The sequence below is a fragment of the Coregonus clupeaformis genome, unplaced genomic scaffold (assembly GCF_020615455.1).
Source record: "Coregonus clupeaformis isolate EN_2021a unplaced genomic scaffold, ASM2061545v1 scaf0436, whole genome shotgun sequence".
NCBI classification, from domain to species: domain Eukaryota; kingdom Metazoa; phylum Chordata; class Actinopteri; order Salmoniformes; family Salmonidae; genus Coregonus; species Coregonus clupeaformis.
Genome location: NW_025533891.1, coordinates 136,595 through 153,300, shown reverse-complemented (window position 1 = coordinate 153,300; position 16,706 = coordinate 136,595). Strand labels below are relative to the sequence as shown.

Genomic DNA, 16,706 nt, shown 5'->3' with positions numbered 1-16,706 from the left:
TCGGGGTTCCTAACACTAGACAGACTTGGGGGATGGAGAGACAGGATTAGGGTTCCTAACACTAGACAGACCTGGGGGAGGGAGAGACAGGATCAGGGTTCATAACTCTAGACAGACCTGGGGGAGGGATGGATGAGACACAGGATCAGGGTACCTAACAGTAGACAGACCTGGGGGAGGGAGAGACAGGATCAGGGTACCTAACACTAGACATACCTGGGGGAGGGATGGATGAGAGACAGGATCAGGGTACCTAACACTAGACAGACCTGGGGGAGGGATGGATGAGAGACAGGATCAGGGTACCTAACACTAGACAGACCTGGGGGAGGGATGGTTGAGAGAAGGGATCAGGGTTCCTAACTCTAGACTGACCTGGGGGAGGGAGAGAAAGGATCAGGGGTCCTAACTCTAGACAGACGTGGGGGAGGGATGGATGAGAGACAGCATCAGGGTTCCTAACACTAGACAGACCTGGGGGAGGGATGGATGAGAGAAGGGATCAGGGTTCCTAACTCTAGACTGACCTGGGGGAGGGAGAGAAAGGATAAGGGTTCCTAACTCTAGACAGACGTGGGGGAGGGATGGATGAGAGACATGATCAGGGTTCCTAACTCTAGACAGACCTGGGGGAGGGATGGATGAGAGACCGCATCAGGGTTCCTAACACTAGACAGACTTGGGGGAGGGATGGATGAGAGACAGGATCAGGGTTCCTAACTCTAGACAGACCTGGGGGAGGGATGGATGAGAGACAGGATCAGGGTTCCTACCACTAGACAGACCTGGTGGAGGGATGGATGAGAGACATCATCAGGGTTCCTAACACTAGACAGACTTGGGGGAGGGATGGATGAGAGACATGATCAGGGATCCTATTACTAGACAGACCTGGGGGAGGGATGGATGAGAGAAATGATCAGGGTTCCTAACACTAGACAGACTTGGGGGAGGGATGGATGAGAGACAGGATCAGGGTTCCTAACTCTAGACAGACCTGGGGGAGGGAGAGACAGGATCAGGGTTCCTAACTCTAGACAGACCTGGCAGAGGGATGGATGAGAGACAGGATCAGGGTTCCTAACACTAGACAGACCTGGTGGAGGGATGGATGAGAGACATCATCAAGGTCCCTAACACTAGACAGACCTGGGGGAGGGATGGATGAGAGACAGGATCAGGGTTCCTAACTCTAGACAGACCTGGGGGAGGGATGGATGAGAGACATCATCAGGGTTCCAAAGGCTAGACAGACCTGGGGGAGGGCGAGACAGGATCGGGGATCCTAATGCTAGACAGACCTGGGGGAGGTGTGGACGAGAGACAGCATCAGGGTTCCTAACTCTAGACAGACCTGGGGGAGGAAGAGACAGGATCAGAGTTCCTAACACTAGACAGACCTTGGGGAGGGATGGATGAGAGACAGGATCAGGGTTCCTAACTCTAGACAGACCTGGGGGAGGGAGAGACAGGATCAGGGTACTTAATACTAGACAGACCGGGGGAGGGATGGATGAGAGACAGGATCAGGTTTCCTAACTCTAGACAGACCTGGTGGAGGGAGAGACAGGATCAGGGTACCTAACACTAGACAGACATGGGGGAGGGATGGATGAGAGACATGATCAAAGTTCCTAACACTAGACAGACTTGGGGGATGGATGGATGAGAGACAGGATCAGGGTTCCTAATGCTAAACAGACCTGGGGGAGGGAGAGACAGGATCTGGGATCCTAACTCTAACAAGACCTGGGGGAGGGAGAGACAGGATCAGGGTTCCTAATGCTAGACAGACCTGGGGGAGGGAGAGACAGGATCAGGGTTCCTAACACTAGACAGACTTGGGGGATGGAGAGACAGGATTAGGGTTCCTAACACTAGACAGACCTGGGGGAGAGGGAGACAGGATCAGGGTTCATAACTCTAGACAGACCTGGGGGAGGGAAGGATGAGACACAGGATCAGGGTACCTAACAGTAGACAGACCTGGGGGATGGAGAGACAGGATCAGGGTACCTAACACTAGACATACCTGGGGGAGGGATGGATGAGAGACAGGATCAGGGTACCTAACACTAGACAGACCTGGGGAGGGATGGATGAGAGAAGGGATCAGGGTTCCTAACTCTAGACTGACCTGGGGAGGGAGAGAAAGGATCAGGGTTCCTAACTCTGAGACAGACGTGGGGGAGGGATGGATGAGAGACAGCATCAGGGTTCCTAACACTAGACAGACCTGGGGGAGGGATGGACGAGAGAAGGGATCAGGGTTCCTAACTCTAGACTGACCCGGGGGAGGGAGAGAAAGGATCAGGGTTCCTAACTCTAGACAGACGTGGGGGAGGGATGGATGAGAGACAGCATCAGGGTTCCTAACACTAGACAGACCTGGGGAGGGATGGATGAGAGACAGGATCAGGGTTCCTATCACTAGACAGACCTGGTGGAGTTATGGATGAGAGACATCATCAGGGTTCGTAACACTAGACAGACCTGGGGGAGGGATGGATGAGAGACAGGATCAGGGTTCCTAACTCTAGACAGACCTGGGGGAGGGATGGATGAGAGACATCATCAGGGTTCCAAAGGCTAGACAGACCTGGGGGAGGGCGAGACAGGATCGGGGATCCTAATGCTAGACAGACCTGGGGGAGGTGTGGACGAGAGACAGCATCAGGGTTCCTAACTCTAGACAGACCTGGGGGAGGAAGAGACAGGATCAGAGTTCCTAACACTAGACAGACCTGGGGGAGGGATGGATGAGAGACAGGATCAGGGTTCCTAACTCTAGACAGACCTGGGGAGGGAGAGACAGGATCAGGGTACTTAATACTAGACAGACCGGGGGAGGGATGGATGAGAGACAGGATCAGGTTTCCTAACTCTAGACAGACCTGGTGGAGGGAGAGACAGGATCAGGGTACCTAACACTAGACAGACATGGGGGAGGGATGGATGAGAGACATGATCAAAGTTCCTAACACTAGACAGACTTGGGGGATGGATGGATGAGAGACAGGATCAGGGTTCCTAATGCTAAACAGACCTGGGGGAGGGAGAGACAGGATCTGGGATCCTAACTCTAACAAGACCTGGGGGAGGGAGAGACAGGATCAGGGTTCCTAATGCTAGACAGACCTGGGGGAGGGAGAGACAGGATCAGGGTTCCTAACACTAGACAGACTTGGGGGATGGAGAGACAGGATTAGGGTTCCTAACACTAGACAGACCTGGGGGAGAGGGAGACAGGATCAGGGTTCATAACTCTAGACAGACCTGGGGGAGGGAAGGATGAGACACAGGATCAGGGTACCTAACAGTAGACAGACCTGGGGGATGGAGAGACAGGATCAGGGTACCTAACACTAGACATACCTGGGGGAGGGATGGATGAGAGACAGGATCAGGGTACCTAACACTAGACAGACCTGGGGGAGGGATGGATGAGAGAAGGGATCAGGGTTCCTAACTCTAGACTGACCTGGGGGAGGGAGAGAAAGGATCAGGGTTCCTAACTCTAGACAGACGTGGGGGAGGGATGGATGAGAGACAGCATCAGGGTTCCTAACACTAGACAGACCTGGGGGAGGGATGGACGAGAGAAGGGATCAGGGTTCCTAACTCTAGACTGACCCGGGGGAGGGAGAGAAAGGATCAGGGTTCCTAACTCTAGACAGACGTGGGGGAGGGATGGATGAGAGACAGCATCAGGGTTCCTAACACTAGACAGACCTGGGGAGGGATGGATGAGAGACAGGATCAGGGTTCCTATCACTAGACAGACCTGGTGGAGTTATGGATGAGAGACATCATCAGGGTTCGTAACACTAGACAGACCTGGGGGAGGGATGGATGAGAGACATGATCAGGGATCCTATTACTAGACAGACCTGGGGGAGGGATTGATGAGAGAAATGATCAGGGTTCCTAACACTAGACAGACTTGGGGGAGGGATGGATGAGAGACAGGATCAGGGTTCCTAACTCTAGACAGACCTGGGGGAGGGAGAGACAGGATCAGGGTTCCTAACTGTAGACAGACCTGGGGGAGATATGGATGAGAGACAGGAACAGGGTTCCTAACTCTAGACAGACCTGGGGGAGAGATGGATGAGAGACATGATCAGGGTTCCTAACACTAGACAGACTTGGGGGAGGGATGGATGAGAGACAGAATCAGGGTTCCTAACTCTAGACAGACCTGGGGGAGGAAGAGACAGGATCAGAGTTCCTAACACTAGACAGACCTGGGTGAGGGAGAGACAGGATCAGGGTTCCTAACTCTAGACAGACCTGGGGGAGGGATGGATGCGAGACAGGAACAGGGTTCCTAACTCTAGACAGACTTGGGGGAGATTGGATGAGAGACATGATCAGGGTTCCTAACACTAGACAGATCTGTGGGAGGGATGGATGAGAGACATGATCAGGGTTCCTAACTCTAGACAGACCTGGGGGAGGGATGGATGAGAGACAGCATCAGGGTTCCTAACTCTAGACAGACCTGGGGGAGGGATGGATGAGATACATCATCAGGGTTCCTAACGCTAGACAGACCTGGGGGAGGTAGAGACAGGATCAGGGTTCCTAACACTAGACAGACCTGGGGGAGGGATGGATGAGAGACAGCATCAGGGTTCCTAACTCTAGACAGACCTGGGGGAGGAGGAGACAGGATCAGAGTTCCTAACACTAGACAGATCTGTGGGAGGGATGGATGAGAGACAGGATCAGGGTTCCTAACACTAGACAGACCTGGGGGAGGGAGAGACAGGATCAGGGTTCCTAACTCTAGACAGACCTGGGGGAGGGAGAGACAGGATCAGGGTACTTAATACTAGACATACCTGGGGGAGGGATGGATGAGAGACAGGATCAGGTTTCCTAACTCTAGACAGACCTGGTGGAGGGAGAGACAGGATCAGGGTTCCTAACTCTAGACAGACCTGGGGGAGGGATAGATGAGAGACAGGATCAGGGTACCTAACACTAGACAGACTTGGGGGAGGGATGGATGAGAGACAGTATCAGGGTTCCTAACTCTAGACAGAACTGGGGGAGGGAGAGACAGGATCAGGGTTCCTAACTCTAGACAGACCTGGAGGAGGGATGGATGAGAGACAGGATCAGGGTTCCTAACACTAGACAGACCTGGTGGAGGGATGGATGAGAGACATCATCAGGGTTCCTAACACTTGACAGACCTGGGGGAGGGATGGATGAGAGACAGGATCAGGGTTCCTAACTCTAGACAGACCTGGGGGAGGGATGGGATGAGAGACATCATCAGGGTCCCTAACGCTAGACAGACCTGGGGGAGGGAGAGACAGGATTAGGGTTGCTAACTCTAGACAGACCTAGGGGAGGGATGGATGAGAGACAGGATCAGGTTTCCTAACTCTAGACAGACCTTTGGGAAGGATGGATGAGAGACATGATCAGGGTTCCTAACACTAGACAGACTTGGGGGAGGGATGGATGAGAGACAGGATCAGGGTTCCTAACTCTAGACAGACCTGGGGGAGGGAGAGACAGGATCAGGGTTCCTCATTCTAGACAGACCTGGAGGAGGGATGGATGAGAGACAGGATCAGGGTTGCTAACACTAGACAGACCTGGGGGAGGGATGGATGAGAGACAGGATCAGGGTTCCTAACTCTAGACAGACGTGGGGGAGGGATGGATGAGATACATCATCAGGGTTCCTAACGCTAGACAGACCTGGGGGAGGTAGAGACAGGATCAGGGTTCCTAACGCTAGACAGACCTGGGGGAGGGATGGATGAGATACATTATCAGGGTTCCTAACTCTAGACAGACCTGGGGGAGGGATGGATGCGAGACAGGAACAGGGTTCCTAACTCTAGACAGACCTGGGGGAGGGATGGATGATAGACATGATCAGGGTTTCTAACACTAGACAGATCTGTGGGAGGGATGGATGAGAGACATGATCAGGGTTCCTAACTCTAGACAGACCTGGGGGAGGGATGGATGAGAGACATCATCAGGGTTCCTAACACTAGACAGACCTGGGTGAGGGAGAAACAGGATCAGGGTTCCTAACTCTAGACAGACCTGGGGGAGGGATGGATGCGAGACAGGAACAGGGTTCCTAACTCTAGACAGACTTGGGGGAGATTGGATGAGAGACATGATCAGGGTTCCTAACACTAGACAGATCTGTGGGAGGGATGGATGAGAGACATGATCAGGGTTCCTAACTCTAGACAGACCTGGGGGAGGGATGGATGAGAGACAGCATCAGGGTTCCTAACTCTAGACAGACCTGGGGGAGGGATGGATGAGATACATCATCAGGGTTCCTAACGCTAGACAGACCTGGGGGAGGTAGAGACAGGATCAGGGTTCCTAACACTAGACAGACCTGGGGGAGGGATGGATGAGAGACAGCATCAGGGTTCCTAACTCTAGACAGACCTGGGGGAGGAGAGACAGGATCAGAGTTCCTAACACTAGACAGACCTGGGGGAGGGATGGATGAGATACAGGATCAGGGTTCCTAACTCTAGACAGACCTGGGGGAGGGAGAGACAGGATCAGGGTTCCTAACTCTAGACAGACCTGGGGGAGGGAGAGACAGGATCAGGGTACTTAATACTAGACAGACCTGGGGGAGGGATGGATGAGAGACAGGATCAGGTTTCCTAACTCTAGACAGACCTGGTGGAGGGAGAGACAGGATCAGGGTTCCTAACTCTAGACAGACCTGGGGGAGGGATAGATGAGAGACAGGATCAGGGTACCTAACACTAGACAGACCTGGGGGAGGGATGGATGAGAGACAGGATCAGGCTTTCTAACTCTAGACAGACCTGGGGGCGGGATGGATGCGAGACAGGAACAGGGTTCCTAACACTAGACAGATCTGTGGGAGGGATGGATGAGAGACATGATCAGGGTTCCTAACTCTAGACAGACCTGGGGGAGGGATGGATGAGAGACAGCATCAGGGTTCCTAACTCTAGACAGACCTGGGGGAGGGATGGATGAGAGACATCATCAGGGTTCCTAACACTAGACAGACCTGGGTGAGGGAGAGACAGGATCAGGGTTCCTAACTCTAGACAGACCAGGGGAGGGATGGATGCGAGACAGGAACAGGGTTCCTAACTCTAGACAGACTTGGGGGAGATTGGATGAGAGACATGATCAGGGTTCCTAACACTAGACAGACCTGGGTGAGGGAGAGACAGCATCAAGGTTCCTAACTCTAGACAGACCTGGGGGAGGGATGGATGCGAGACAGGAACAGGGTTCCTAACTCTAGACAGACTTGGGGGAGATTGGATGAGAGACATGATCAGGGTTCCTAACACTAGACAGATCTGTGGGAGGGATGGATGAGAGACAGGATCAGGGTTCCTAACACTAGACAGACCTGGGGGAGGGATGGATGAGAGACAGCATCAGGGTTCCTAACACTAGACAGACCTGGGTGAGGGAGAGACAGGATCAGGGTTCCTAACTCTAGACAGACCTGGGGGAGGGATGGATGAGAGACATCATCAGGGTTCCTAACACTAGACAGACCTGGGTGAGGGAGAGACAGGATCAGGGTTCCTAACTCTAGACAGACCTGGGGGAGGGAGAGACAGGAAGGATGAAAGGAACTTAGATTGACAGACGATATTGACAGGTGAAATAGATAATGAGGTGCGATACAGGATCGAAGCATTTGGCAAGGACAAATTCCATTAGAGAAAGTGGTAAAGGACAGTATAGTGACATGTTAAACAGAGAGGAGGGGTAAAGGACAGTATAGTGACATGTTAAACAGAGAGGAGGGGTAAAGTACAGTATAGTGACATGTTAAACAGAGAGGGGGGGGGTAAAGGACAGTATAGTGACATGTTAAACAGAGAGGGAGGGTAAAGGACAGTATAGTGACATGTTCAACAGAGAGGAGGGGTAAAGGACAATATAGTAACATGTTAAACAGAGAGGCGGGGTAAAGGACAGTATAGTGACATGTTAAACAGAGAGGAGGGGTAAAGGACAGTATAGTGACATGTTCAACAGAGTGGATGGGTAAAGGACAGTATAGTGACATGTTCAACAGAGTGGATGGGTAAAGGACAGTATAGTAACATGTTAAACAGAGAGGAGGGTAAAGGACAGTATAGTGACATGTTCAACAGAGAGGAGGGGTAAAGGACAATATAGTAACATGTTAAACAGAGAGGAGGGGTAAAGGACAGTATAGTGACATGTTAAACAGAGAGGATGGGTAAAGGACAGTATAGTGACATGTTAAACCTAGAGGAGGGGTAAAGGACAGTATAGTGACATGTTAAACCTAGAGGAGGGGTAAAGGACAGTATAGTAACATGTTAAACAGAGAGGAGGGGTAAAGGACAGTATAGTGACATGTTCAACAGAGAGGTGGGGTAAAGGACAATATAGTAACATGTTAAACAGAGAGGAGGGGTAAATGACAGATAAGGATGTCAATCAATAACAACTAGTGCTTTACAGTAACTAATCTTAACCCCCAAAGAAATACTGTAGGGGGAAGAAGCCTCAAGAAGAACTAGACTCATGTGCCACTCCCAATCGATCTCTGATTCTAAAAGTCTTTACAGTAACTTGCCCAAATATCCTATCCAGACCACATCAGGCTGTTTACAGTAACCTGGCCCAACACCCTACCCAGACCATGTCAGGATGATATCTCTTCTCTCATATATCATACCTTCCAGAGGACAGAGCTCCACCGACTAGGCGATCTCTGAATCTGAAAGTCTTCGTCGCGTTCCCAGATAGAGGCGGTACACTCCTCATAGAACTGGTGGAGGTATGATCTGACTCCGTATCGCTGGTCATGCTGCGTCTGTTCAGCGTAGTCTGACCCACATATCTCAGCACAGGCTGAAGTCATCCTGACCCTTCACCTCAGTTCAGCTCTGTCTAGAGAGAGAGAACACCACACTAACCTCACACACACCGGGTGCCACTGCCTGCACACAACACACACACACACATTGACACACACACACACCGACACACACACACAGGGATACAAACACACACACACAGGTAGGGAGGCAAGCAGACATCCAGCCAAGCACGTGCACACACACACACACACACACACATAAACAGTTTTATTATGTAGCATGGAAGAGATTCAGCAAAAATACAATGCTGAATGATCAGCCACAGTGTTGCTCCCATTTTGAATCACTCATCTGTCCCCGTTCAGGATATTAGGTTGTGTTTCTACCTGCTAACTGTTACCTGTTCAGAATATTAGGTTGTGTTTCTACCTGCTACCTGTTCCCTGTTCAGGATATTATGTTGTATTTCTGCCTGCTACCTGTTAAATGTTCAGGATATTAGGTTGTATTTCTGCCTGCTACCTGTTTAATGTTCAGGATATTAGGTTGTGTTTCTGCCTGCTACCTGCTACCTGTTCAGGATATTAGGTTGTGTTTCTGCATGCTACCTGTTAAATGTTCAGGATATTAGGTTGTGTTTCTGCCTGCTACCTGTTAAATGTTCAGGATATTAGGTTGTGTTTCTGCCTGCTACCTGCTACCTGTTCAGGATATTATGTTGTGTTCCTGACTGCTACCTTTTACCTGTTCAGGATATCAGGTTGTGTTTTATGCCTGCTATCTGCTACCTGTTCAGGATATCAAGTTGTGTTTTTGCCTGCTATCTGCTACCTGTTCAGGATATTAGGTTGTGTTTCTACCTGCTACCTGCTACCTGTTCAAGATATTAGGTTGTGTTTCTGCCTGCTACCTGCTACCTGTTCAGAATATCAGGTTGTGTTTTTTTGCCTGCTATCTGCTACCTGTTCAGGATATTAGGTTGTGTTTCTACCTGCTACCTGTTCAGGATATTAGGTTGTGTTTCTACCTGTTACCTGTTCAGGATATTAGGTTGTGTTTCTGCCTGCTACCTGTTACCTGTTCAGGATATTATGTTTGTTTCTACCTGATACCTGCTACCTGTTACCTGTTCAGGATATCAGGTTGTGTTTCTACCCGCTACCTGCTACCTGTTCAGGATATTAGGTTGTGTTCCTGACTGCTTGTCACGCCCTGATCAGGAGAGACTGTTATTCTCTAGGTAGTTTGGTCAGGGTGTGAAACTCTATGTTTTGTATTTCTATGTTTGGCCGGGTGTGGTTCCCAATCAGAGGCAGCTGTCGCTCGTTGTCTCTGATTGGGGATCATACTTAGGCAGCCAGTTTTCCTGCCTGGTTGTGGGATCTTGTTTGTGTTTCGGTGTGTTTGGCTTGTTTGTGTATAGCCTTCCGACGTCACGTTTCGTTGCCTTTTGTTGTTTTGTCAGTGTTTATTGTTTTAATAAACATGTATGCATTCCACGCTGCGCCTTGGTCTAATCCGTCTCTCGACGATCATGACACTGCTACCTGTTACCTGTTCAGGATATCAGGTTGTGTTTTATGCCTGCTATCTGCTACCTGTTCAGGATATTAGGTTGTGTTTCTACCTGCTACCTGTTCCCTGTTCAGGATATTATGTTGTATTTCTGCCTGCTACCTGTTAAATGTTCAGGATATTAGGTTGTATTTCTGCCTGCTACCTGTTTAATGTTCAGGATATTAGGTTGTGTTTCTGCCTGCTACCTGCTACCTGTTCAGGATATTAGGTTGTGTTTCTGCCTGCTACCTGCTACCTGTTCAGGATATTAGGTTGTGTTTCTGCATGCTACCTGTTAAATGTTCAGGATATTAGGTTGTGTTTCTGCCTGCTACCTGTTAAATGTTCATGATATTAGGTTGTGTTTCTGCCTGCTACCTGTTAAATGTTCAGGATATTAGGTTGTGTTTCTGCCTGCTACCTGCTACCTGTTCAGGATATTATGTTGTGTTCCTGACTGCTACCTTTTACCTGTTCAGGATATCAGGTTGTGTTTTATGCCTGCTATCTGCTACCTGTTCAGGATATCAAGTTGTGTTTTTGCCTGCTATCTGCTACCTGTTCAGGATATTAGGTTGTGTTTCTACCTGCTACCTGCTACCTGTTCAAGATATTAGGTTGTGTTTCTGCCTGCTACCTGCTACCTGTTCAGAATATCAGGTTGTGTTTTTTTGCCTGCTATCTGCTACCTGTTCAGGATATTAGGTTGTGTTTCTACCTGCTACCTGTTCAGGATATTAGGTTGTGTTTCTACCTGTTACCTGTTCAGGATATTAGGTTGTGTTTCTGCCTGCTACCTGTTACCTGTTCAGGATATTATGTTTGTTTCTACCTGATACCTGCTACCTGTTACCTGTTCAGGATATCAGGTTGTGTTTCTACCCGCTACCTGCTACCTGTTCAGGATATTAGGTTGTGTTCCTGACTGCTTGTCACGCCCTGATCAGGAGAGACTGTTATTCTCTAGGTAGTTTGGTCAGGGTGTGAAACTCTATGTTTTGTATTTCTATGTTTGGCCGGTGTGGTTCCCAATCAGAGGCAGCTGTCGCTCGTTGTCTCTGATTGGGGATCATACTCAGGCAGCCAGTTTTCCTGCCTGGTTGTGGGATCTTGTTTGTGTTTCGGTGTGTTTGGCTTGTTTGTGTATAGCCTTCCGACGTCACGTTTCGTTGCCTTTTGTTGTTTTGTCAGTGTTTATTGTTTTAATAAACATGTATGCATTCCACGCTGCGCCTTGGTCTAATCCGTCTCTCGACGATCATGACACTGCTACCTGTTACCTGTTCAGGATATCAGGTTGTGTTTTATGCCTGCTATCTGCTACCTGTTCAGGATATGAAGTTGTGTTTTTGCCTGCTATCTGCTACCTGTTCAGGATATTAGGTTGTGTTTCTACCTGCTACCTGCTACCTGTTCAAGATATTAGGTTGTGTTTCTGCCTGCTACCTGCTACCTGTTCAGGATATCAGGTTGTGTTTCTACTTGCTACCTGTTCAAGACATTAGGTTGTGTTGCTACCTGCTACCTGTTCAGGATATCAGGTTGTGTTTTTGCCTGCTATCTGCTACCTGTTCAGGATATTAGGTTGTGTTTCTGCCTGCTACCTGTTCAGGATATTAGGTTGTGTTTCTGCCTGCTACCTGTTCAGGATATTAGGTTGTGTTTCTGCCCGCTACCTGTTCAGGATATTAGGTTGTGTTTCTGCCTGCTACCTGTTCAGGATAATAGGTTGTGTTTCTACCTGCTACCTTTTCAGGATATTAGGTTGTGTTTCTACCTGCTACCTGCTACTTGTTACCTGTTCAGGATATTAGGTTGTGTTTCTGCCTGCTACCTGTTACCTGTTCAGGATATTAGGTTGTGTTTCTGCCTGCTACCTGTTCAGGATATTAGGTTGTGTTTCTGCCTGCTACCTGTTCAGGATATTAGGTTGTGTTTCTGCCTGCTACCTGTTCAGGATATTAAGTTGTGTTTCTACCTGCTACCTGTTCAGGATATTAGGTTGTGTTTCTGCCTGCTACCTGTTCAGGATATTAGGTTGTGTTTCTGCCTCCTGAATAGTAATGTTCAAGCTGCTGCTAATGTAGCAGCAACAACAACATTCAGGAAAAGCGAATCCACATCAACTCAGTCCAAGGTGTATAACCATTATTTGTAACCATGGTACCCTCCATCTATTACCTGTTGTCTTGACTATACCCCAGAGAATCAGTAATTGTCTGTGTGTTCTGTGGTTCATTTGTGAGATGGTCCTCCTCATGTATCTCCCCATTGACTCTCACATCGTGGTTACATGGGACATAAGGGCTGGTTTCTATCACATCGTGGTTACATGGGAGATAAGGGCTGGTTTCTATCACATCGTGGTTACATGGGAGATAAGGGCTGGTTTCTATCACATCGTGGTTACATGGGAGATAAGGGCTGGTTTCTATCTTATCAACAAAGCAGATGTGTTAGTGTCTGAAGGAGGCGTCCAGAACCTACTTGCTGCCCAGAGCTGATTGGTCTGGTCTGGATGTGGAGCTAGTACCTGCTGCCCAGAGCTGATTGTTCTGACTCTGGTCTACCTGCTACCTGCTGCCTGCTGCCTACTGCCTGTTGCCTGCTACCTGTTACCTGCTTCCTGCTACCTGTTTTACCTTCTACCTGCCACCTGCTTCCTTCTACCTGTTACCTGCTACCTGCTAACTGTTACCTCTACCTGCTTCCTCCTACCTGCTACCTGTCTTACCTGCTACCTGTTACCTATTACCTGCTAACTGTTATATGCTTCCTGCTACCGGTTTTACCTGCTCCCTGTTACCTGCTTCCTTCTACCTGCTTCCTTCTACCTGTTTCCTTCTACCTGTTACCTGCTACCTGTTACCTGCTTCCTGCTGCCTGTTTTACCTGCTTCCTTCTACCTGCTTCCTTCTACCTGCTACATGCTACCTGTTACCTACTACCTGCTTCCTTCTACGTTTTACCTGCTACCTGCTTCCTGCTACCTGTTTTACCTGCTACCTCTTACCTGCTTCCTTCTACCTGTTACCTGCTACCTGTTTTGCCTGCTGCCTGCTACCTGCTATCTGCAACCTGTCTACTGCTACCTTCTGCCTGCTGTCTGCTACCTGCTGCACCATATAGGGGATAGGGTGCCATTTGGTACATAGACTCTATCTGAATGAAAAAAAGTGATGTTGTCTATATGTAATCAGTGTTGAAGGAGGTAGTTGTATTTTCTGTATATTGTATTATATTGTATTTTGTAAATGATGTGTATGCAGGGCTCATCTGTGAAAGAGACCTTGGTCTTTAAAATAAAGGTAAAATAAAATGGAATGTGCTTGTGGAAAAATAATTACTAAATATTCAGCATTTAGTATTATGAAAAATGCAAATAATAAAAATTGCGGAATGTGTAGTTGGTGTACTCCTTGAAAATGTACTTCATACATAATAAATATGGCTCTGAAGAGCCCACAACATCATTTGTTTCAATCCAGTGCTTTGATAAGTAATATTCCATGTAAACACACTCAAGAAAACCTAGTTGTCAATTAAACAAACAAAACAGAAACCAGAACGTAGCCTATAATAACCTCTATCATACCAATTATAAGGTCACGTGTATGCCAGTGGTCAATACACTTGATCTTGTTTTGAAGCATGTTTTGACCATGTTCTCTCACCGATTGCAACCCAGCCCAATCTAGAATCATAAAAAATTAACATTTAAACCAAACCATGAAGTAAACAGTGTTATTTGGTCCTCTGTAGCTCAATTGGTAGAGTATGGCGCTTGCAACGCCATGGTAGTGGGTTCGATCCCCGGGACCACCCATACGTAAAAATGTATGCACACATGACTGTAAGTCTGCTAAATGGCATATTATTATTATTTGCCGGCGGTGAACAAGTAGCCTAGGCCGGCAAAATGCGACCTTCTTTTATAGCTCAATGACTGCGACTACAGAGAGAGAGAGAGAGAGCGAGAGAGAGATATCGCTGTCCATGGAGCTGAATGTGAATCCGCTCTACCCAATGAGGGAGGGATGTAAGACATGACGCCATACTGCTCTGACACACACGTCCTTCCTTCGTCTTGTCTTCACAGACCCCTTGAGACATCTTTTATCTAAGATAATAGCATCAAACCCTGTAATCGATTAGGCTGCACGCTGTTATCGTCAAAATAAACGGATTTGCTTTGGATTCTCAGCCACACCAGGCGCATGCTATAGGATAAATAAGTTGAGATTGGGAAGTCAAGTAACTGTCTATTTACCTAGCTACAAACGCTATTGATCTGAGTCTGACAACACGTCTTCTGCCTAGTTCTTTCAAAAATAAATACATAACTCGACGATTAATCACACTCTAAAGGTTGACACACTAGATCAAGGCATTTTGTAATTTTAAATGTTACTTCCAGATGTTGAAATGCAATACAGCTAATCATATTTCCACCACTATTATGCAATCCACATCTTATAGCCTATTACAGTCGTTTCCATTATAAAACCGTTAAAAACCGTTACAGCAATATCCGAATGCATTGAAGGCTGAAATCTACCTGTCATAACCGGCTTGGAGAGTGATCACTCGCGGCTGTTCCTTCACTCTGGTCCCATCACTCTAGATTCTTAGATCCGACAGTCTCCCTATCGATGATTCAGACTCATGCTGGCCTCTGCGCAGGCGTCAGATCCATGTCTTGCCGACATACTCAATAGAGAGCAATAGTAATGGCATCTTTTTGTAGGCAATAACTCGTTGGACAAAGCCTTTGAGAAATAGGTTTTAGGACGGTTTTTTGATAAACGCCGAATGTAAGGTAAGCACAGGCTTAGGAGATCTTATATGTTTTGTTCTATGAGATAATTGTCATCAGCTTTCGTCACTTTTTGTGAAATTTGAACCATTTATGTAATACAAAAAGGCATATAAAGCACATACAGGGTTCATAATTCATAAAGGTAATGTTAACTGACTGATATTACCTCATAGAACTTATAAGATGTCCTAAGCCTGTGTTAACCTCAGACCTTATTTTCTGTGTTTATCCCAAAACCCCATTCTTTCCCCATTAATGTTCTAGTCTGGGTTCATAATTCTGATATTTTGATATGGCTTGTTTTTCAAGGTCACTCACTTGTATTTGTATTAGTGACCACAGCATGTGGGCGGTAAAGGAGACAACAGCTATGTAACTGATTTGTCAATCAATCAATCATCAATCAGTGACATTTATTTATAAAGCAATTTTTACATCAGCAGTTGTCACGAAGTGCTTATACAGAAACCCAGCCTAAAACCCCAAAGAGAAAACAATGCAGAGGCAGAAGCACATGCAATGTGTGTATGATATCAGTGATTTCATCTAAGATAAAACAAACAGTTGGTACATATGAATAGCATAACATGGAGCTCAGTCCATATCTTATAAGTGGATAATGATGGAGATAATCGAAAATGATATGGAGATATTGTATGTGACTGGGTCTGAATCTGGGTATCCGGCATACCCCAACTGTGATAACCTGAAGACCTAAAGCCTTATCCCAACTGTGATAACCTGAAGACCTAAAGCCTTAATCCGACTGTGATAACCTGAAGACCTAAAGCCTTGGTGTTAGCTTGCACTGCTAACACAATTCTTCAGGTCTCAGACAAGGTTATGTTACATTTACATTTTTAGTCATTTAGCAGACGCTCTTATCCAGAGCGACTTACAGTTAGTGCATACATTATTTTATCAAACCCACTCATCACTCATGGTTCACTGAACCACACCCATTACATATACAGTGGGCTCCGAAATTATTGACACCCTTGATACAGATCAGCAATAATGACTGTATAAAATGTATCATTCAAATACTGAGCTATATTGTATGCTCCAAAAATTTTGTAAATTATATTATTTTATACTAATATTATATACACAGTACCAGTCAAAGGTTTGGACACACCTACTCATTCAAAGGTTTTTCTTTATTTGTACTATTTTTTACATTGTAGAATAATAGTGAAGACATCAAAACTATGAAATAACACATATGGAATCATGTAGTAACCAAAAAAGTGTTAATCAAATCAAAATATATGTTATATTTGAGATTCTTCAAAGCATCCACCCTTTGCCTTGATGACAGCTTTGCACACACTTGGCATTCTCTCAACTAGCTTCATGAGGTAGTCACCTGGAATGCATTTGAATTAACAGGTGTGCCTTGTTAAAAGTTAATTTGTGGAATTTCTTTCCTTCTTAATGCGTTTAAGCCAATCAGTTGTGTTGTGACA

At 47.1% G+C, this 16,706-nt stretch overlaps 1 protein-coding gene across 1 annotated transcript in view; it reads right to left on the bottom strand.

The window, feature by feature from the left end:
- The window catches only part of LOC121559424 (neurensin-1-like), a 34,282-nt gene extending 19,199 nt beyond the window's left edge, over positions 1-15,083 (bottom strand). Inside the window, exons 1-2 of the mRNA XM_041872647.2 lie at positions 14,977-15,083; positions 8,717-8,981 (exon numbers count right to left, since the gene is read on the bottom strand). Coding sequence (XP_041728581.2) covers positions 8,717-8,902 — 186 coding nt within the window. The 5' untranslated portion in view covers positions 8,903-8,981; positions 14,977-15,083. The remainder of the gene's footprint in view (positions 1-8,716; positions 8,982-14,976) is intronic.
- Positions 15,084-16,706: the final 1,623 nt, after the last annotated feature.